At 40.8% G+C, this 23,187-nt stretch overlaps 1 protein-coding gene across 3 annotated transcripts in view; it reads right to left on the bottom strand.

Annotated features, from left to right (window-relative positions):
• SPAG16 (sperm associated antigen 16) overlaps positions 1 to 23,187 on the bottom strand; it is a 416,305-nt gene that overhangs the window by 87,314 nt on the left and 305,804 nt on the right. For all 3 annotated transcript variants that reach the window (XM_064515349.1, XM_026120033.2, XM_064515350.1), the window contains one exon: positions 15,185 to 15,311. In XM_064515349.1, coding sequence (XP_064371419.1) covers positions 15,185 to 15,311 — 127 coding nt within the window. The remainder of the gene's footprint in view (positions 1 to 15,184; positions 15,312 to 23,187) is intronic.

Below are 23,187 nucleotides of genomic sequence, written 5' to 3'. Positions count from 1 at the left end.
ACCAGCGGGGCAACTCCGAAACCCAGCCCCTCTGACCAAAGCACGGCAAGAGCATGGCACTTTGAGCGCTGCGAAGCCTTCAGTGCCTGCACGGGAATGTTCAGGTGGTCCAAATTGATTTATCCGACTGGAAAAAGCCCAGCACGTCCGAGGTAGCACCAGTGCTGTAGGAAACCATCCCAAGCACAGTACGCCCTGGAAGCGGTCAGGACCTTCGTTTCAGAAACGAGATGAAGTAAAGGGCTTTAGTTCCACTGAGGCTGGCAAGGAGAAAAAACAACCCCTTATTCTAAATCTGTAATTCAAAACTCTAAATCAAGTTGCATTTCTTTGAAGGGGCTAATTGAATTCATTCCTTTTTTTGACTTGACCTCATTTTAGTTTGCATTCGCGGTGCCACTAAAGTTTATATTAAGAATTTACACTTTGATAATTAAATTGGAAGTTAGAACTCTTAGAGATGTTTTTGTTCAAAGAACCTTAAAAAAATTTACAGAAGTTCAATCGAGTGGGAAGAAGATTAGGTCACCAAATGAAAGAAATTCAAATGATCTTCCAAAGCTGGCCTCCCCCCATCTTATCTTTGAGAGGAGAAAAATCCCCTTTGATACATAGATTTAAAAAAAGATCTAAGAAGTCCACACGCTTGTGTCTGATGTTAGCCAGGTAATTTTGTTGTTGAAGTATTTCCAAGGGTGGAATCTAAGCCAGAGTGCATACACTTGCTACTTAAAAGTAGTAGAACAGCAGGTCTATATTTGCAGAACTCCTAGGACTGGGGGCTGCAAGGAACCACAAATTCTGGAGCTCATAAATAACTTTTTCTTAAAAAAAAAAAAAAAAAAAAAGTTTGATAATCACTCACTAACCAGATACTATATAAACAGCAAACAACCTTTCCACATGTTCTTATAAATGGTTTTTAATTAGATGTAAATAACCTATATCCTGGGCTTAACAAGAGATTTTGGGGGAATCAAGATGAAAACAAAGGAGGAAGGGAGGGGAAGAAATAGAAAAAATATTATAAGCCACTGTGAGGCAAAAGCAAAAGCAAATGGTTTGCAACCATTTTTATTCATTACAGAATTAAAAGAGAACAAACTCCTTTAATTTGACATGCTAAGTCATGCGTTTGCCTTCTAAGCGCTCTACGAGACAGCACTGAAAATAGTTTCGTACAAAGAAAAGAGAGAGAACGAGCAGGACGACCATTCCTGAATGATGAAATGTCTGAGGTATCGGGTGGGAATTGTTCACGAAAGATGTATTCCTCTTGAGGGAACAGAAGTAGATGTAAACAGATGGGCTTATATAAGTAGAACTGACAGCTCCACAGATAGCTGTTTTTTTAATATATGATATTTCAGACTCATCAGGGTATTCTGGACCACTCTGCCTAATTATTCCAACATTTCACCCATTTCGTATACTCGCAATACAATGGTCGAATAGAAGAATAATTAAACAAAATTGCAGTTTAAAATCTCAACGGAAACAATACATTTTTACGCAAACAAACCACTTAAAAAGGGAACTGTTTTATGAATGTTAGTCCATCTGTTCACAATAGCTCCTTTGGAAGTATTTCTTTTGCTTAGAAACACCAAAACGGACTATGGATGCGGTGCTGGATGGGTCGGGGCTGGTCTGCTGTTTTTAAAGCACTGAGCACATAAAGGTGTTTTTCCTTTTGTTGGTCTCATAAAAGCAAACAAAGGAAGCGTTTACATGCATTTCCATTGAACTACAGCGTGCGCACACGTCACAATAAAATTTGGAGGCGTTCCTCTTTTAAGAAGACCGACTCATGAGCATTTTGTTTCCATGATGAATGGCCAGGCGGTATCCAAGGTCCAGCTCACCCTTGTAAGACGAGACTCATTCAGGTGACGCCAGAGAGAGGTGCACTACAGTACAATTCAAACGCCCGCGGCCGACACAAACGGCACAACAGTGCCGATATCTCCTTGTCCAACCCTGGCACATTGTTCTAAAAAGCCCAAACTACTGTAAATACTTACGTTAAGAGCAAAACTGTACAGAGGCAAAGGACTGTAATCTGCCTGTGCCTGCACATAAGATGAATGTCAGCTCTGTGTTAATGGCTATGATTGTGCTCTCATCTATTAAACAACCCAGTTTTTGTCATTTTGGATCCATCCGACTGAATTATTTAGACATTCACGTCAATACTACTGAAACTTATGACTGAGGAGAACATCAGAGAAGCGAGCATTGAACGTAACAAGAACAGAAGAGCTTTTACAGCGGTAAATGAAAATACTAACAGAAAACAAATGAACAAGGAAAAATAAGTTATTATAAAATATGTAACAAGTCAAGTCCCTGGTTAGTACAGGAGTTGGTGTAAGAGGCCGGGCAGCCCCACGGGCCCTCAGGCCAGCAGCATGCACGCGCAGGGGAGCTTACACGAGGATTTCCGGGGTGGCTGTGTTTGAAAAGCCTCAGAGAGCTGAGATATTCAACCTAACAAATCCCTAAAACGGAGCAACCCACTGCAGCACTCAAATGTATCTCCTTTGCTGGGTCCCCAAAACATGTCATGGACAAAATGCCCTGGACCATAAGAACAACAACCCTGAGCACGGTGTAGCGAGAGGACAGAAGTGACTCCTAGAAGCGATCATCTAGGGAGGCCTCAGGCTCCACTTTGTCTTTCCTTGAAAGGACCAGTGCTGAGTTCAGCCGTGGTGCCCAGATGAGACACGAAGTGCCCCCTGTCCCTTGGCTGCCACGTCCTACCTTGCCACCGAGAACCAGCACACAAGGTATCCCTGTGCCCTGGCAACACTCGGCACTTCCCAGCAAACAATGTCAGTCTTTCCTCCAAGCTTCAGGCCAAACGAAGCCAGTTTTGTCTCCAAACTTGAAACCAAATGATGTCAGTCTTGTCTCTAAACTTCAGATCTATCTCCCAGCTTAGACTTGGGGTGGGATTTTAGGGGGACATCTTTTTTCTTTTGCTGGGGGGTGGTTCCAGCTGAGGAAATGTTTAATTATTGCTGTGGGATTGGTTCTTTTCTTATTGATATCCTTTCCTGTTTCCTTTCCTTACATTTTACTCTGATGCCAGGAAAGAAGTGTTCACTGTGCTCAATAACCCTTTTTCCCTCCATTTTGTGTTACCATACTTGGCAAGCATCAGAGTTGTCTATTACTCTGTGCAAATACGTTATAAAAATTTGATAATAAGTATGTGCTAATTAATTCATAAGTAAATATTACAAGAATATTAGATCAATTACAAAGCAGCCCCAGCATCAAATACTGCTTTACCTCAGATGTACAAGTTGTAATAGCCAGGGAGTTCATGCAGTCCTGGCACACTGAGCTGCTCCGGGAAGATGGTGTTGGAGGAAGCCTTCTTGGCAACAGAGGGTTTATCTACCTAAATGAAGTCCACAATTTTGCCGGTCCATCAGCCAATTACCGTAGGCAACTCTATTTTGCCAATGCCCAAATCTAGCTGTGCTTGCAAGCACAGCTAAAATATTAATCATTAATTACACTTGGTGCTATACAGTGCTTGCTGTAGCATCAGAACCATTCCAAATACAATTCGGCTTGACTGGCTGGCTCACAAAACTGAAGGGAAAACAACACACAATAAAAATCAGAAAAGCAAATCCTGGTCCCAACATGGAGAGGGCTTATTCCATTCGTGTAAGGAAAGAATGGAAGAGTGTTTTAAATGGACAGCTGGGACTCCAGTCTGGAATAAAGTAGTAAAACAAGAAAGGGATGGATGATCCTAAATAAAATGCTAGTAGGATACTGCTACAGTTTTGCCATTTTCCCATTTGCCATCATATATAGTATTTTGCCACAGAACAAAAAGAGGGTGAGGAGAAATAAAATATTTTATTTTGTTGCCCAAAAGCTTCAGCACAAAAAATTCTTCCTGCCCAGGAAATGGCCATGTGTTTGACCATGTAAACATTTACAAAAGGATAGGGATTATTTATGAGCAGATTGAAAGCTTCCTAAATTCCTCCATCTGGAAAAAGTGGATAGGCAAGTTTTGCACACTCTCTCCTAGATCAGCTATCTAATCCTAAAATTGCATCCAATTTTCTCTGCAGAAAAGTTTTTCATAAGCATAATTCGAATGCCTCAAAGACATCTAAATCATGAATGTCTTAGTAGTGGAATGGCATTAAGAACAAGCAAATGAAAACCATACTTTCATGAGAAAGGGAATTTTGCCTCAGGCCGCAGATTCATTCAATCTGGAGGAAAATGCAAATGGCTAAGCCCAGTGTCTTTCACAGACCTTGTAATTGCCAGAAAGAAAACATTTTAACTCACAAGAAAGACCTTTCCACATATACAATGAAATGTAAGTCAGAGATTATGTTAAAGATTTTTCAGCCTCCTGAGTATGTCTTTGTTGAGATTTTTCTTGAAACTTCTGGGAAATCTGAGGGCAATACAGCAAAAAGGGGAGAGAAGCTACAAGTGGAAAGAAACACACTCTACAACTCCGCATACCACAACTGGGGCACTTAAAAAAAAAACAAGGATGCCACCTAAAGTTACGATTCTTGCCTTGAGTATCGAGTCCTCACACCCCCTTGAAATGCCAATTCATAGACAATGTCTAGACGTGAGCAGATGCACGGGTGCTCCTGAAGGATTTCTAGTGCTGTAGGCTCGACAGCTTGAGAGGATCCTGCAATAAAAGCATCTCCTGGACCAGAAGAGTCACTGGTGATAAATTCATATTTGTAGGAGTTTAACATTCTAACTTGCATCCACTCCATCCCCGTTCAGACTTGACAAGAGAAGCACAGCAACAAATATTGTCAGCCAACGTGTTTGTTTTGTTGGCCTGCAGGCTTGAAAAAGCAGGTTGGCAGACACTTTGGGTGAAGCAAATTTCTGGCTTTTTTTCCTTTACAACAGACACGATGCTTTTCCTTGCACATCAGGCCACAGTCACAATTTCAGCCAGTTATGGCTGCTGGCGGCAATGGCATAACTGCATGCGTGCCTGAAACTTCGTCTCACACCTGTTTCCACCTGCCCTTTCAAGAGCAAGCAAGGCTCGCAGGTTGGTCCTGAAAAGACGACGAGCACTCCTCAGGCATCTGCATACAGAGTATATTGCTAATCAATTTTGCATAACCCCATGGATCACTTGTTATTGATGATGAAGCATTTTAGCTCCTGTGAAAATTTGTTAAAAAAAAAAAAAAGCGCTAAGCACAGCATGCTTTTTATTTTAAAGAGGATCTCATGCTTGTCACTTCCAAAGCTCTGCAAAGGGGTATTTAAATAAACACCACAGATAGCAGTCTTCTCTCCTCCTTCCATATCTTGAATATATTTCATTTACCAAGTGGAAAAGCTGTTCCAAAGAATCAGATAAATTTCCTGGGTAGTCACAGGTATCCAAGCTAAATTACAAGTATACTACATGAGAGATGAATAACTCTCCTTTAGAGTCTAGCCACTTTCAAAAAGATATTGGATAAATAGAAAATTGCATAAAAATGTATTTTTTTCATTATTAAAACTGTATTATTCAAACTCAACCAAGACTGGAATAGTTTTTATGAAAAAAAAGTAGAAGGCTAAAAATTGTTGAGATTGTTTTGAGATGATTGTATATGAACATGTCCAACATTTAGTTTCAACATTTCCATTCAAAATATGAACTTTGCTTCTTGAAAAGAAATGTTTAAGACAGAGAGCAAATAAACTCAGACCAAATTAACTTAAACTAATTCATTTAGGCTGTCACAACTCCTCTTTATTTCTTTTTCTCCAAAGTATCAAACCTGAATGGACTTTCTCTCCTTCTCCCTAAGTATTTGCTTCCCATAGATGAAGTCATCCAGTTTCTTCTTTTCATAAGCATATGTACTATACTCACTAAACAATTTTGGATGGTTTCAGCTAACCAACGACTCTTGTTCGCGGTTAAAATCTGCCTAAATTCAGCAGCGACAAAGATGCAACTCACTGTCCGTTTATGGATCTCCTGACCTACACAGGCAGAGACCTCCATGAGGGCTGTTCAACCTCACACGTTTAATATATAGAAAGTTCCCCACAATTACTAGACCTATTTAATATCTTCTTTCATAAATCCCTTCTTTTCATTACAGCATATGAGTGATGACTGCAGTATTGATTCATTTCTTTGCATATAATATAGCATGCTTCACTCAAACCACAAAACCTGGAGAGCTGTCAATATTTAAGAGGCGTTTTCATGGAAAAAAGGACACGGTGACCTTCAGGGGTCTTTACCGCTTGGGTGTCTGCAGGAGCATGCTAATTGGGGGACGAAGCTCTCATACCCAAGCCAGGCTTGAGGTGAAACCATGTAGTTTGAGCTAAAGGAAGGAATTTTCATTTAATAATGGTAAATACATTCAAAGTGGGAATTTGCTAATTGTAGCACTTTGTGAGCTGGAATTAATACAAACAAAATACAAATATTAATACAAAATAGAACACATGGACCTAATTAATTCACAAGAGCAGTAAATGCTAGAAGTGAAATGCTGAACCCATTCATATTTTAAAAGGGTTGGGCCTAGTTTTAGTGGGATTATTAAAAAAGAAAAAGAAAAACCCCAAACCCACCCTGCTGAAAAACGTTTTTACTCAGTTTGCGAATAACTGCTGGAGGATCCAAGTTTTGATCAGTTATGTCCCATTTGGGAGGCACAAACCTCCAATTACTTTCAGCTTGCATGAGTTGAATGCAAAGATGGCAAAAACCATGTGGACATCCCCTCCGTTCACTTTAGGAACAAACCGTTTGCTCATCGCCGCGCTTTGGCCAGCTGCCTCAACAGCTGAGACTGCCGCTCCTTGGAGAATAACACTCAACCAGTCCGATAATAACAACCCATTCAACCTGGGGCCCTCAAAAAAGGAAAAAATCCTAAAAGGTCAATATAATGCTCTTACGAGGCACAACACTGGCTTCCAGAACATTGTTTTTATGCTGGGTATACACACGTGAGAGGGGAATATTTAGTACTACAGTAGCTACTTGGAAAAGGCTGGCTCTATTAAATAGCTGTCCATCTCCTCGCACCCGAGGGAAGGAAGCGTTCCTCTCTAACAAAGACGAAGAGAATATCAATGGGGCTAATCTCTTCAAAGTGCTCCGAGCTCAAAGCAATCGCCTCCAGTCCTACACGGTCCCCACCCTCATTAGCTCTGCAAAGAAAACACACGCAAAGACAAAATACTACCCTGCATCGAAGGAAAAAAAGGAAAATAAGGGGTTTCTAAGCCACCTCCTTTTCCTTTCCAAAGGACAAATACTGCATACATTGTGTCCTGGAAACTGAGTTATGTATTTTAAGAGTCCCTCTTCTTTTTCTTTCTACATATTTAATTACTGACAAATGGTCATGGCACAGCAGAAATAGCATGGCACAGCCCTTCTGCTGATCAACAAAGAGGGAAAAATCCTTGCCAACGCCTTCCCTTTTGAAACACTGCAACAGTCAGAAATAAGAGTGATAGCTGCATATCCCATGAAATGAGGGGATAAAATGATCTGTCAATCAGCTCATATTTATATAAGCTCCAATTTACCCACAGCCTTCAAATTAGAGAATTTTATGGTCAAGGAAACAAATGTTGAGAAGAGCAGAGAAATGTAATACAGCAGTACTGAGGGGAGAAGTGAGAATGACAAGACAAGTAATTATCATTGAATAATCTCACCTTACAGCACATCCTTTTACTCCCACGCTGACCATAGGAATAATTAAGGATGGTCAACAGATGTCATGAGCCCTCCTTGGAGAAAGAGGGCTGACATGACTGTGGTGCTGGGACGACTTCAGGACTAAGCAGCATGATCAGGACTAGAAAATAGGTCAGAGATTGTGTAAACCAACTCAGACAACACGGGAATTTCTCCAGGGAATCCACTAATGGATTCATCCCTTCAAACAAGCAGGCTGCTGAGGCTTCCTGGGGACAAAACATCAATATTGGTGCATTGTCTAGCATTAGTTTTCTAAGAGCATGCAGTTGGGGCAACAGCATTCACTTATTGTCAAGCCTGGCCAAAGAAGGGATTTGAGCTTGAAGGACAAAGCACAAATACCTCCTATTAGCATGGCCGAGGTGAACCAGTCCACCACCCTTTCCCTCCATCTGAGGCATAAGTTTTGAAAATCTCTTGTTTTTCTAGGAACAGCTCGCTCAATAAAGGATGGACTTGCAAATTTATTTCCTGCAGATCAGTCTAAAAGAGGGATGCACATTTAGACATCTACTGAACACTTGTAATACAGACTTTAAAAACAATCTGAGGAGGGAAGAAGAGAGGAGGAACAGTCTTCCATGTTCCTTATCCCATTATGCTTGTTCAACCCATGATTCCTTGGTTATGGAAAAATCTCCAAGTATGATACTCAAGTATCAAATTGATTTCTGTGTTTAGGACTAGCTGCTTTTGGAAGGAAGCAGGAAGCTTGATCGCTACCTGGCCCACTGCTTCTGCAGCGTTGTGTCCCACGCTGGTCTGCCAGCGAAGACACAGCAAGAACAGCGCTCAGAGGCACAGCAGTGGCACAGCCCTTGCACACAATCTTGAGCCACAGGAAGCAAAAAACTAAAAACGCTGGAGAACTAAGAGATGAGGGTGACTGCATTGGTGCCCATCAGACAAAATTCATAAGAAAGTAGACCAATTAAGGTAAAGATATATAGAGCATAAGAATCCTTAGTTTGTACAGAACAGGGCAGGTAAGGATGCAGCGAAAAGACACTGATCTTACAATCCTGAATATGGCATTCCTGGGAACCAGAACAAGCCTCTCTGAATTGTCCAAACCCATAGTGAAGAAAGGGCTTCTGATGGGACAGACATTAAACAATTCTTGATGGGAGAAAGGAGAGGAGCAGCAATGATGTACAAGGGGATAGCTTATGCTCTTCCAATAGACCTGAGAAAAGCCCCAAAGAGAAGCAAAGCAGGCTAATTCCACCCATCAAGCCACATGGGAGGTGCAAAGCAAAGAATGGTGGGATAGCAACATCGTAACGGATGGAAAGGAGGAGAATTAAAGAGAAAAGCAGCAAAAATAGGGGAGAATGAGTCTGAATTTTTCTGAGAAAAGAGCAAATGCTTCCAAGAAAATGGACAGATGTGTTCTAAAAACATGGTGTGATCACCCTGTTGTGCTATCAGGCAGAGCTGTAACACTGGATGTCCTTGAAAGCCTGTGATTAAGGCAAAACAAGCCAAAAGTGATTAAAAACCAGAATCAGGAGTTGTCTGAATTCTGGGTAGAAAAGCAAGTGCTGGTATGAGCCCAAAGAACTATACTTATGGCTGTATCTGCCTATCTGTACATGAAGGTTCCTTTGCATATTGGGCCTAAACTGTAGGGTTTCCCACACTCACGCATGAGGCCCCATCGGTTCATGCCTGAGCACCCAATTCATTTACTCCTCAGCGCCCACTTCGCTTATGCATGAGCACCCCCATTATTTCACACACGAGCACCCCATTAATTCACATGCGAGCGCCCCATTTACACACCCCTTACCCCCCCCCCCCCCCCAGGTTCATGCATAGGTGCCTGCTCAGTACAGGCATGGGCACCTGCGAGGCTGCAGCCCACTGGGCAACCTACGGTGGAGCAGGGACAGTAAGGAGCATGGAAGGGTTGAGGAAAACCAGTAAGAAGCATGGACAAGTGGAGAAAAACCACTAAGAAGCCTGGAGGAGCGGAGGACAGAAGCCGTTACACGCACGACCCCAGCCTCCTGCATCGCCCATCACCTCGCTGAAGGAACTGGGACAGACGGAGCGTAACCTGCAGTGAAAACAAGGGGACTGAGATGTGTTTGGCTAACTTAAGCCTGGGAAAAGGAGAGGAAAGGTGTATACTAAGTGCTTGTTTAATTGTTTCTGTTTGATTTTTTCTCAATATCCAAATCAGCAATCAGAAGTTTGTATTAATTGGCAATATACTAAATTGAATAAAAATTCCCCGAGTCCAGACCGTTTTGCCCATGACAGCATATACATACTCAGGAACGAGGTAGGGACCCAGGCATTGAACCACGAAGGCGAAGGCACCCTAAGGAATCAGTTCACGTTATCATGTAATCTGCCTGGGAGATTAAAGAACGCAGGACAATAAAGCGTTGTAATGAAAAAAGCTTTGTAGTCAGAAATGCGGGTCACAGGGAAAAAACACACATTAATGTCAGCATATGATTGCACTAAACAGACAAAAATCAGATGCTGCTAAAAAGATTACCATGGTAAATTCTGCACTAGAAAATTTTTCTCTCAAGAAGCCTGACTTTGGCTGCAAGCAAGAGGGTGACAAATATAAAAAGGTAAGGTTCAGGAACAGCAAAAGAGTGAGATAAATGGCCAAGATGCCGTCCTGCCCCTGTTCTCTGGATACAGGGATTCGTCTCAGGTGGTCGCAGTCCCCTCCTGAGATCTGCAAGGAGCAGATGCATCCCGCTTCCCTCCCCGCATCTGGCACCTATTGCCCAAATCCACTGTGCCGCTTCCCAGCAAAGGAGACTTCTTCCAGACTAGAAAACCCCCTGGCTGGCCACGATTAAACCTGAGCTACTCACTGCTGCCTGAGATATTCAAATTAAACAGAAACGGGAAGGAGAGAGGGGAAAAAAGGAGGAAGCTAGACACTGGATACCTCAATACCAGCTTGTCTTTGCAGCTAAAATCCCAACTGAAATTGAGGAAATCAGAGAGGAACTGAGTGAGCAGCTCACCGCAGGACCAAACCTCTAAATAAATGAAACTGTCATAGAGTAAGTCAGTATTATTTATGTTTCTTTTAAGAAATAGAATATATACTCAATTAGGCACCATATGAACTTACAAATACAATTTGTGCTTCTGAACTTTTTTCCTCATTTTACATGGATTATTTCTGCCAGCTCTGTTCTGAGCATATAAATTGTTATCAGATAAGGAATCTGAAAACCATAATTCTGGGACTTTAACTGAAGACTCAATATCAGCAGAAATTCTGACAATCTGAGATTTCATCTCCGTGCCTCCATCCCCCAGGAGGCCTGTGGGGACTGCCCTGTGGCTATAACATTACCAGGAATAGCCCAATAATGTCTAGTGCAAATATTGATGATGCTTCAGCAGTGGCACTCCAGGAAATCTCATCAAGTATAATTCTGTATTTGGGAAAGGGTGGATAATACAGAGACACAAATTCATGAGCCCACAATTTAACACCATCAATCAAAGAAATCAAGCCTGAATAGCAATCAATCCTGCGACCTGCTGCAGCAGTGGTCTGCTCACAGCAATGGTCCTGTATAACGTGTCACGTGATAGTATAATTAAGCAAATTAACCTTGCTTTTGGATAGCACTGCCGAGTCGTTGCCCTGACCCCACTGTGGCTGAAAGTGGTACCACTTATTCAATAGAAAATTTCTAACAATGTTTATTCTGCTTCCCTTTCTCCCACCCCCAGAATTCCTATTTCCTAAAATAAATCACCTATATCACAAGGTAACATCTTTTAACATATTCTTCCTCTATATAAAATAGGTACACGTTGCTCTTTGAGATGTCCGGAGGCATTATAAAGCAGGTTGTTTGTAGCCTGATAGGAACCACAAAACCTCCGCACGTCCTTACCATCAAGAGCAACACCGTGCCCAGCTTGGATGGAAGCAGGTTAAACACCACCACCTCCTTGTAGCTGCAAATCTCAGAAAACAGCACTATATTTTTCCAAATATTGTTTGCTTCCCTTTGACCTGCCATTGATTTTGGACTGCTGTTGTTGTACTGGGGGAAGTTGGTTTGTTTGTTTCTAATAAATTACGATAATAATAAATATATCTTAGCATGTAAACTAGAAACCTCTACAGCTTCTCTGAGTCTTATATATTACGCATTGCTGTGTTGTGAATAATCACATTAAGCACATTTTTCTAAACAGCAATTGGAAACACTGAAGGTGAAGACAAAGAAAAGCGTGGTAGGAGATTTGTGAACGCTACACAAGAATTTAGGTACAGGGATTAAACTTGCATATGAAGAGATAAAACTGAACATAGGAAAAAAAATCATTTCCAGACATTGTGGCCCCTGTCTTGCACATTGGTCTCCTCTCTGAGACCATTCACAGCACGCACAACTAAAAGGACGTGTATCTTTGTATTTCTGACGTTAGGCATAATATTGACCCGGGCGCCCGGTGGGCTGAGTCCCGGCTGGCTCCATCACCACCTCTCCCTCCACGACCACAAGCCAGCTGCAGAGAGACTGAAGGAGAGCAGGAAATCCACACAAAATGTAATGCCTTAACAATCCTGTCATTGATTTCTTTGCATTCACAAGTACGCCATATAGCAACGTCCACCGTTAAGCTGCCTGAAAGAAAAGCCAAGGCGAGAGAAACCAGAAAGCTCTATACCCAACATCTTTCATTAACTCCTTGAAGATCTGAGTGCGGCTCTGATAAAGAAGAAAATGGCTACGTGGACAAGCATTTTTGCCAGGAGTAGCACGCCGATCACTAGAGTTAGCAAGGACCAGCTGCAATAAGGCCATCTGATGAGTCCCAATAACTTCACGAGCTCATTCTTGGTACTCCCTCTTCATTAGGCAACTCCCAGCCAGCATACGACAATCTGACAAAAGATATTACCACTTTCAAACCAAATGTAAAGTGTTTCTGTCTGCATTACATTTGCAATGATAATTACTTAGAAAACAATACAGAGGAAAACCAAACAAAAATCTTCCATTAGTTGGGGCCTTATTATCTCTGACCTCAATCTCGTTTACTGATACTGCCCGTCTTTTCATAAAATTCTATCATTATTAGCTATAATTTAAATAATTACTGAGCAGTAAAAAAACTGCTCAAGCATGGCTCTCTAATCTAGTAATTAAGTCCACCTCTAGTGGTATAGTGTTTCTTGTGTGCATGACTATTAGTGCATTCAAGTATTTTACATTAGGTGCTATAACATCACCAGAAGAGACCAACGGACACAGCCTGTAATTAAGCCACACTTTGATAAGGGCAGGAAAATCTATCCAAGCTTCCTCAGACACAGGTCCAAGCCTGTCCCATGTCCATCAGCCTGTTAGTTACACAGAGGATATATTATCTCATCACCATTTATTTTGTTGTGGGGATTTGGGCTGTTTGTCTTATTTTAAGATGGTTATTTTTGGCTAACTCCATTCACATGACTGATTAAATAGTTTTAGATTAACCAAATCTACATATAGATAAGTGGTTTTTGTTTTTAATAATTACAGTTTAGACAATGAAGGAACCTCCTGGCTTATCCTCACCAGCCCTCTGCCATGGCAGACAACCACATCACTCAGCCTTTCTCACAGAGGTATCATGGGCCATCTTAGCATTACTCAGGTTTAGCTCGCTGGGTAAAGAATTAGCAACAGCGAGGCAACACGAGTTAAACACCCAAGCAGCCAAGGTCCCAGAGCTACTCACCTCAAGCTGAGTCCCAGCCTGCATTGCTAACAGTAATCCAAGCTACGGCAGGTATGCTAAAAAACACCATTTCACCCAAAGGCGGTGTAGAAAATGCATTCCTTCCAGCCACTGTGGTACATGAAGCGAATTAAATATTTTTCCATAACAAATAGATATTAGTATGCTGGTAAGTCTGCAGTGCCTGGTATGACTCGGCTGGTATGCCTAATTAGGTCATGTAGGCACCGTCGCTGTTCAAACAATATGAGTTGTAACAGTCTCTTTTAGCTAGCCATTTTCATATCTTTAGCTAGACGTGATTGCATCCCGTTATATTATGCCTCATTGTAGTCATTCATCCCAATTTGATATCTCTGTTATGTGGTTACTCCTGCAGAGAAAGTTTTGGATTTTATCCAAATGATGGGAAATTTTGCCCATTTAGATTACCTAAAGCTGATAACCTTTCTACTGGAAAGTTCCCATCTGGCTAAAAATATTGCTACTGCATTTTGCAGGGATGTGATTCCTTTGCAAATTACCCACCATTACATTCCAGACGCAAAAATTCTTCAAATCCTTCGCGTGAAAAAACGCGTTCTTGTTCCAAAATACATACATATATAGAATAGTGTTTAAATTTGTCTTTGGGTAGCTGTCAAAAAAGGACAGTGTCAATGTATTTTTTTCCCTTGGAAATGAAAATACCTTATTTAATCATACAGTAGAGTGCTCTGTGAAAACCCTATACAAATGCTATAGAATTGATAGCAAAGTTTTCTGCCAAGTGACTCAATAGATTGATATTATGTATTCCACAGTGTGTGGGCCATTATGACAAAATATCATACTATTATTATTATTAAAATGATTCTTTCATTCTCTTTCATATTTTACTCAAGCATTATATTTTATGAATATAATATGTATGCATAATATATAATGCGTACATATAAATATGCCTCAAAAATTATACATATTTATTCTATATATTACATATCATTATATTGTATTGTATCGTATAATACTACCTTGTATAAGAATGATTTACTGAGCTAGGATCTAACTCTGTGCTGCAATATGAATGCTTCTCCACACTTTGGAATAGAAGATTAACGTTGTTTTAAAACAAAAAAATGTTATACTGTTTTACAACAGCCCCACTTAAAATAGAAATGCACTTTCACTCACAGTATCGCTGACATAATAATACAAGGTTGATGGTGAAAAATAACCAGTTACTTCAATTATTTGTGCATAAAAGGCAATCTTTTCAACAAAATGAAGTTCTGAGATAATTACAGGAGGACTTAATAAGGTTGGTTATGAAATGAAACCATGGAATAAACATATAAAAGAGCAAATAGGAGCGGAGAATAAACATCAGTAGAACACAAGTAATCTCCCTTAGTCTTCCACCCCCAGTAATCACTTCTGTATTTCATGCAACTTTTTTGTAATCAATTGCATGTTTTGTAATTGCACATTTTTCATTCTATATAAATGGACCATTAGTCCAGTTTGCCCATCTAGTCCATAGAAAACAAACGTATTGATCATTGGTTGGTACAAACAGTCATAGCTTCTTTCAAATTAACACATCTATGCGGTTTCACACACACCATCTAGCTCCAGAATTACTTTAGAAAGATCTCAAAATACAATACAGTGTAAGTAGAAAAAGCGGTTAAAGCATCCTACCGGAGGGCTCAAAGACGACCTGGTTGGCAGGATGTGGGCCTGCGTCTATGGATGCCACAGGGACCAACTTCCGAACGTCCCACAGCTTCACCACCCCGCAGGAGTCACAGGAGGCAATGGTGTCACCCTGATAATGTGGAGAAAAAAAGGCATCACTTCTGTACGTTCCCAAAGAAGAAAGCACATCACACAGCGCTGGATACTCACTGATGCCAGACACAGTAACTGTACATATTTAAATAAATGGAAGTTATTGTATGTTAGGTTATCAGTCTCTTGATGACTATGCTAACTTAAAGACCAATGATACTATGCGACTTTTAAAGAAAACACAGTTCAGGAGATAATGTAAGTGAAAAAGAGTAAAGAGGCTATTTCAAATTCTGATTGTAGTGTCCCTTAAGAATATGGACTGTGCTCATACTTTGCCTTGATTCAAAGATTCAAAATACAGGGAAAGCCAAATCCCCAAACCAGCTTTGCTGGCATGCATTTGGTGTTATCAAAGCCAACATAAGCTTTTTCCAATTTGTACAAGGGTGTGAGATTAGAGTATAGGATATTTTTTTAAAGGAGAATAACAATGATATAGAACTGAGAATCAGTTAAAACACTAGTCAGATGCTGTGTCTATGACTTTTTTATATTTGGTTAATTTTTATTTCTTTCATGTAAATAATACATGCAGGAAGATGTGTGGGATCATCTAGCAAATAGGGAAATTAAGATCTGAAAGTATCCATTGCCTTCTCAAGTTGAAAGTAATGGCCTGCAAAATACTATCACAGTATAAGTATAATGCAATCTTTAGGTTCATTTGGAGGAGAACTAAAATGTCAAAACTCCAGTCTGGCTTGTTACAGGGACGCATACAGAGCCATACTAGAAACAAAGCAACCAGTGCTTTGAGCTCCTGCCCGCAACGCATAAACTCTCAGCACTAATTATATGAGATAGATTTGCAAAAAGCTCAGTGACCGTGTCTACATGAGGCCTCAACCTCCTGGTGCTGACTACGAGCAAGAATGTCTTCGTTTAACTCTCTATTCAGCTATACCTACCTAATTCTCCTTCCTTTCATCTGGCTTCTTTCACAAAGTTTAGCCTGTACAAACTACAAGGTCAAACAAAAAAACCCAAATACGACAGCTACGCTCTGAACTGTGGCATGGTTTGAACTGGATCTCAATAAAGCAAATTCAGAATGGAAAAAATAAAAAAGTGATCATCATGGATAAGAGACTGGAAGAGTCATCAAATCCAGTCCCCTACTATTACAAGTAATACAAGTAATCCTTTCAGCCCGACCTTCAGAGAGGTTAAACGTTCGTATCTCAGCTGAGCAGAGGTTTCAGCAAAACTGGCATAGAGCTGCAATGAAGAAGTGGGAGGGTGGGATGCGCACAAAGTGGGATTTCTTCTTTAGTTAGGTCATACTCTACCACTTGAGCAAAGGGAAGAGGAACTGACTATGCGCATATAGATAGATCCCAATGTTGCTCAATTTAATTCCAAGCTTCTAGAACAGATTTTCACACCTCACCATCCTCTCTTTTCTCTTTTTTCTTCCATGATGTCCATCATTATCAACAATCCACTTAAGAAATCACAGGTATCCAATATACTCTTTGTATTATAATGTCTAACGTGACTTTGACATATCTGTGTATTTTACTCCTGCTTCTTTCTGTCCACAGAGGCATTTTAGTTGATAGCACCATTTAAATTTTGTTTGTTTTAGACTACGCCTGTCTTCAAACTTGTTTTGTATCTGTCAAACATACTTCACTTCAATTCAGTAAATGCTCCTTAATTACAGCTTAGGTAACACAGTAATTTTGAACTAGATCAATTGACAGCCCATCTGGGTAAGAATATACATAACGCAAATTGGTGTAGTTACTGCAGGCACTGCAGTCAGTGCTCTGCAACTCCTCCTGATGTCACCAGCATTCGTGTCAATGAATTTTCAATATGACACTTCTCTCTTAAGTACTAGTATGAACCAACTAATGTATCATAATAACACTAAGAACGCTTCACTGAAATAGATATTATGCAAATATTGGTCAGGCACCGTCCCTGCCTCACAGCGACTGCAGAGCTGACTTTGGCTTTCCCATTGGCCCTGATTAAGGGAGAGTTAATAGTTGCATTATTGGGAGGAAAATGCTCTGATCTACATTTACTACAGGTTCTCCCTTCTATGAATTAATTTTTGCTACAGAAGCTACAAGAGTAGTGCTGGGGAAGCATGGCTCTGGAGCAGGGCGAACAAGCAGGAAAAGACGGTCCTGCTCCAAGGGGTTTGCGGTCTTTCCTAGTGGCAAGATCAACTAGCTCTTACTGTCCAAAGTCAGCAGACTTTTTATCAGTTTCCTCCCAGATGCCTGGTATAAACATAAACCGTGCATAAAGTGAAACACAAAAATAGCGTATTTTACTAGACTGCCATGAAAAGGCAGTGGACCGCACCTGCAAATGGAACGAAGAAAGCACAGGCTTCTGCTGGAAAGACATCAGCACATGCCTACAGGTGTTTTATCAGCCTCGGCATATTCTGTCTGTTAGCTTCTTATTAAATGTTAATTAATATTGATACCTATGCAGCTGCTACACCACAAGCATAACCAAAAGGATTTTGTAAATGAGCCAGCTCTTACATTTGACTTCTTCACTTGATGTCATCTCTATTACCTACCTTCTGTAAATCAAGTGAGCTGGAGATGTGGGATAACAACTTTTGGGTGAGGACAAACAACCCAGCAACATAGCGGAGCTTAAGGCTAATTTGAAGCTCAGTGCCATTTAAAGAAGAAGAAGGGCATAAGTCATATGTTAAACTAACTCATTTGCCTCTGGCCATCAGCCACTTTCAAAAGCTTTAAAGTGCAATCACACTGAATCCTCATATGAGCTTTTCTTTTTTCTATTTCCCTTTGCAGTTATTTTTGTTATTGACGGAAGTCTTAGTCTTCCTGTTAGTTATCTTCTTTTTGTTTCTTGCCACACTAAAAAGCCTGCTTCATGATATATTTTCCTGAACAATAAGCTGGACGATCAGGGCTTAAGTGATCTTCCTGCACGTGAAAGGACGAGACAATGAGATCCAAGTAAGAAATGGGGAAAAGTGGTGCACATTTCAGTTGTACTGAATCTTATTTACACTACATTTTATGCCACAGCAGAGGAAGCTCACTTCTATTACTTCATCTAGTCAAAGAGCATGTAGCATGATTCATAAAACTGGCAAGACGTTCTTCCCATTCTGTATAAAAAAGCTTTTTTTTTTCTTTAAGTGTGTGTGCTAAAGTAATTAAAAAAGAGAGAGTGTCTTGGTAGGAATTTATGCAAGGATTCAGTTCACCTGGATTCAAAGACTGGTTCTCTTCCAGTCTCCCCGTGACTTTGCAAGTCCTGTATTTCCCTTAACAGTCCCAGATCCCAGCTCTTTAACTTCCTTGCTTTCTTAACGGCAGGTCTTTGTATACAAGACATCTCCCACTAAATGGTAATGTGCAGCCTCATATACAACATAATCCCAGTCTTGAATAGCACTTACAAACCACTGTCATACAAATAATTGTAACACAAAGACTGTTTTTACTGATCTCAATACCAGGAATTAGCATATTTATATAATTTTCAGGAAGTTTGTTTAAAGCTTTTCCTTCTCTCTGTTTTGAAATGTGCATTTCTCCTGTAAATATTAATGATAGTTAACAATGGTGCTAATCACCAGGTAAACTTTCAGTAAATATTTCCTGAAAATTACTGTATCTCACTAGCAATAATGATAAAAATCTGAATAATTGTGTCTCTTCCTTATTAATGCACCTCTAGATTTATCACTGATAGACCAGTGATATCTGAATTGCAATCCAATGGCTTTATCTAATTCAGATTGCAAGAAACTCCTCCCAGGAGTAATCTCTTCAAAGTTTAATTCTGAAGGCAGGTCAGCAGTTGCTTTGTGGCATTCTGCAAATATTTTTAAAAAGGCAAAATAGGCAGTGAATGAGTAACACTCATTTTGGAGGTCTGGGAAAGTTTTTAACTTGCAAGATGCTTAGGCAATTAAACTGAATCCACAGCTAGCAAAGGCAGATGCAACAAGTTCATAGTCAAATCAAACTCGCAGCCCTTTGTGTGACTATACTGACGTTTTCATCAACCTCAGTGGAAACAGAATCAAGCTCTAGCATCCTCTTTGCTAACTGAGATGAAATTTGATTATGATTTTTTCCTTTACTATTGGGAAGTGGGTTCACCTCATCACGACAAAGGATTTACAGAAGAGAGACTATAGTTGACACTGAAGCTGCATACACACAGACATGCCCAAAGCAGTTTAATTACACATGAAGGCTAAGGATGAGCCACATCCCGCAGTCCCTGTCTCCCCATCATCCAGATCCATTAGCCTTCATGAGCTTCATCATGGAAAAATGCTACCTGCAGCAGCACAGCAACGAGTCTGGATTAGCCACTGGAGCAGGCAGCAATTTTCCTGGGCAGCTTTGGCCCTGCTGTGGTTGATGCTGCCCCGATGAGCTTATTATCAGCCTTTGAACCAACTGAAAGTAGTCTGTCCTGTGAATGTAAAGTGTGCACAGAGCAGATGTGCCTGGGAAACTCCTTGCCATGAAGTCCCAGTAGCTGAAATGGCCATGTAAGGGGCAGTTTCAGCTGTCTCAAACTGAGACGGACTAGAATAATTTGCATTTCTAAGGCACATCCTGTGGGACACATCAGAAGTCACTTAACTCCACCACCCTTTTATATGCCTTAAAGTGAATATTTTTAAGAGGAATCATTATCTCCCACATTTATAGCATGAAGCGCATCAGAAACCTGATGAGTGTTATTACCTCAGGCCTTGTTGTAATGCAAAAACTAAACTACAGTCAGAAAAAATAACAGGGCATAGATGGCAGACAGTCCCATCGCCCCACGTGGGGGGAAGCGGGATTTCTGAGCAGCAGTGAGCAAGGGTGGAGGAAGCTCAAGAGAATCCAGGCAGAGGCGGGTGAATCTGCCATAGCTGCAGCAGGGAAAAGAGCTTAATGTCCAATTAAGCCAAATGAATTATGTAAAATATGATAAAGATGGAGGGAAAAATGCAGATGTAATCCATTATTAGACTGATGACTAATCAATCACCACCCGTTTTTCAAATATCAGCCTTAAATCATCCTGGTTTCAAAAGAAAATAGTATCACCTTGGAAAGAGATGAAATTAACTCCGCCTGGCAAAAATGCAAAGTTACATTGATTACCATTTCTAAAGAGTAATGGTCTATTTTTAATAACTATTTTCATCAAGAGTGGGGGTGGGGGAAGGGCTGATTAAGGGTTACTTAGAGCCAGTGCCAGTATTTTCCCATCTGCTTTTTACTAGCTTTTTCCTTCTATAGTTTTAACTTCTCCATCGTGACCGAAGCAACAAAGCACCATCTATCTCTGAAGGCAAGTGTAGCAGACGAACACCCAGAGCTCAGGTAACTAGGATCTGGCCCTCATTTCTTGCAGCAGTTTTTTAAAAGCTCTGAATAGCCTATGTTAATTAGTGAGATTAGCCCTTCAGGAGGTGGGGGGCACCCAAGATATAACTGTGGAAAGAATCATCTCCAAGAGCTTCCTGGTTGGTTTCTGCAGATGAACTCCCCAAATTTGCCAGCAGTTGCGAATGAACAACTCCTAATTTTGGACCGTCTAGGTGACTGCTCAAATTGGTGGGATTCACGGTAAGAATTTATTCAGTTATTTTTGCTGTATCTCTTGTAATTACTGTGCTAACTTTTTCTCCTTGATCTTACGGTTCAGGGTGCAGGTCTTGAAGGGTACCGACTGTACGCGCTGTGGGGCAAGAGCAGCCTCCCCCTCTAACCCCGCTCTGTGTGCGCGGTAAGCATTTGACAAACAAGCAATACAATATCTGTTATTAAAAAACATTATGGATTCAAAACGACGAAGAGTCTGATCCAACCTCTCTCTCATTCCCATTTACAGGGCAATACCAGCATCTATCCCACTAGCTCAAAGGACCCCCTTAGGATAACTAATGTTTTATGCCTGTGGGAAGCAGGGCTCATTCCTGTCCCGGCTCTAATTCTTTTGCCAGCTCTTTTTTCCTTCAGGCGCCCCAGCAGCTGACTTCATAATGTACATGACAAGTTAAAAGCGCACTCTACAAACATAGTAGGGGAATTCTGTTCACCACTTTCTCTTTTCACACATGACACTATAGTCCAGAACAGAGAAATATTGATTATATAGTGTAACGAAGGCGAAAGAGCGTTAGCTGCTCAGGAGTGCTGTAAAAACGTAGAGTTCCTCCAATGAGCCACTCCACGGTGCAAACTGTATTACTGTTCCTCCTGGAACATGCTGGGATCTGGCCAACTTCAGCCGTAACGTGAGGGACTGGACTGTTCTGAAGTATTTAGAAATGTGCAATCGGGGACAGCGAGTCCTGAGGAGAAACTTGAAAGAGCGAGAGGCATCAGGAGCAGCTCTGAGTGAGGGTGAGTGTGGGCAGGGCAAACAACCCAACAGAGGCAGGTGAGCAACCAGGCAATGCTCGGGAGCGGGGTAGAGCAGGAGGAAAAAGGCACAGAGACATGTTTACCTACTGTGATCAGTGACCAAAAGTCTACTGCTATTGGAAAGCGGAGGGGAAACAAATACGTCTGAAAGTGGAAAGAAAAGATGTGGCTGAGATTTCCGTGCTGATAGTTCCATTAAAAAAATTAATCAAAGCAAATGGCAGAACTACTTTGTTGCGGGAGGATTTCTAGTCCTACCAACTTCCAGAAACAATGATGGATCATGGTTCTTGTGTTTGTTTACACGCGCTCAGCAGGTTTCCCTCTTGCTGCGTGAAACACAGGGATCCTCTCTTCCCTTTGCCACATCAAGTAGTACGACGACGTGCCTCGTGGTGTTTGCGGAGAACTACACATGCTAGGCTTGCAGAGCCCTTTGCATAAATTTACATATGAAACCCAAGCTCACTGCACTCCCTGCAGAGTTACTGCTAGCCATAGTTGACATTGCACTTGAGACTACTGCAAAGAGAGCAATATCCTTTGCAGAGAGGTTTAAGATAATCAATTTTGTTTTTCCTTTCTAACCATCAAAGCAGTGCCTCTGAATTGTGGGAGCTGTGCAGTGAGAGGAGGAGAGGAATGATAATTGCCGTTACTGGCTTTTCTCAGGATTTTGAGAGATGCCACGACTCAAGTGAAGTTAGGTAACATTACATTATTAGACGGTCCTGAGCCTAACAAATTCCTAAGGTATGCCATATGTTTGTGTACAGGTATCTTATTGTCATTCAGTTCCTTAAAGTATAAAATGTTACACTTTTAAAAACTGGGTATTATTCACTGTAATAATGTTAATATATATACATAATACATGCTATTGCAAATTCAGAAGTCAGTATTAGTGGCACTAGATCTGTTGCTGAAAAATAAAACTGTCCATTTTAAAATCTAGAGCATTTAAGACACTGAAAAAAAACAGGTGACAGTTAGCTGCATATCCTTTTTTAAAACAAAAGTTATTCTAAGAACATACAAATTAAAAAGTTCACCTGAATATTTGATTCTTTATCTTGTCTTTGGGCATTTTTTAGGGAAACTAAATGCATAAAGAAGAACCATCAACATGTCTCGCTCAATACTCTCAGAAGCCGGGCCAGTTCCGAGCTGTGATAATTCTATGAAGGTTTCTCCCAGCTTCAAAATATTTCAGGCAAAAGAATGATCAGTTCAGCAAATTCCACCCCATTATTTCAAGAAATTCCTCACAAACAAATCAGTTAAATATAAAAAAAGCGTATTCTACATTCCCCTCCCTGATGGACTTCAGCTTTGCATTCTCAATTATTTTCAGATTAAAGCATTCCAATATTCAAGTACCTTTTAACTCTGATGTTTATCCACCTACAGATTAATTACATCTTAATAACAGAGAGGCCTTTCCAAATGTGGCCC

This window comes from Dromaius novaehollandiae, chromosome 7, assembly GCF_036370855.1.
Source record: "Dromaius novaehollandiae isolate bDroNov1 chromosome 7, bDroNov1.hap1, whole genome shotgun sequence".
In the NCBI taxonomy this organism is placed as follows: domain Eukaryota; kingdom Metazoa; phylum Chordata; class Aves; order Casuariiformes; family Dromaiidae; genus Dromaius; species Dromaius novaehollandiae.
The sequence above is the reverse complement of the archived record's forward strand: the minus strand, read 5'-3'. Positions and strand labels throughout refer to the sequence as shown.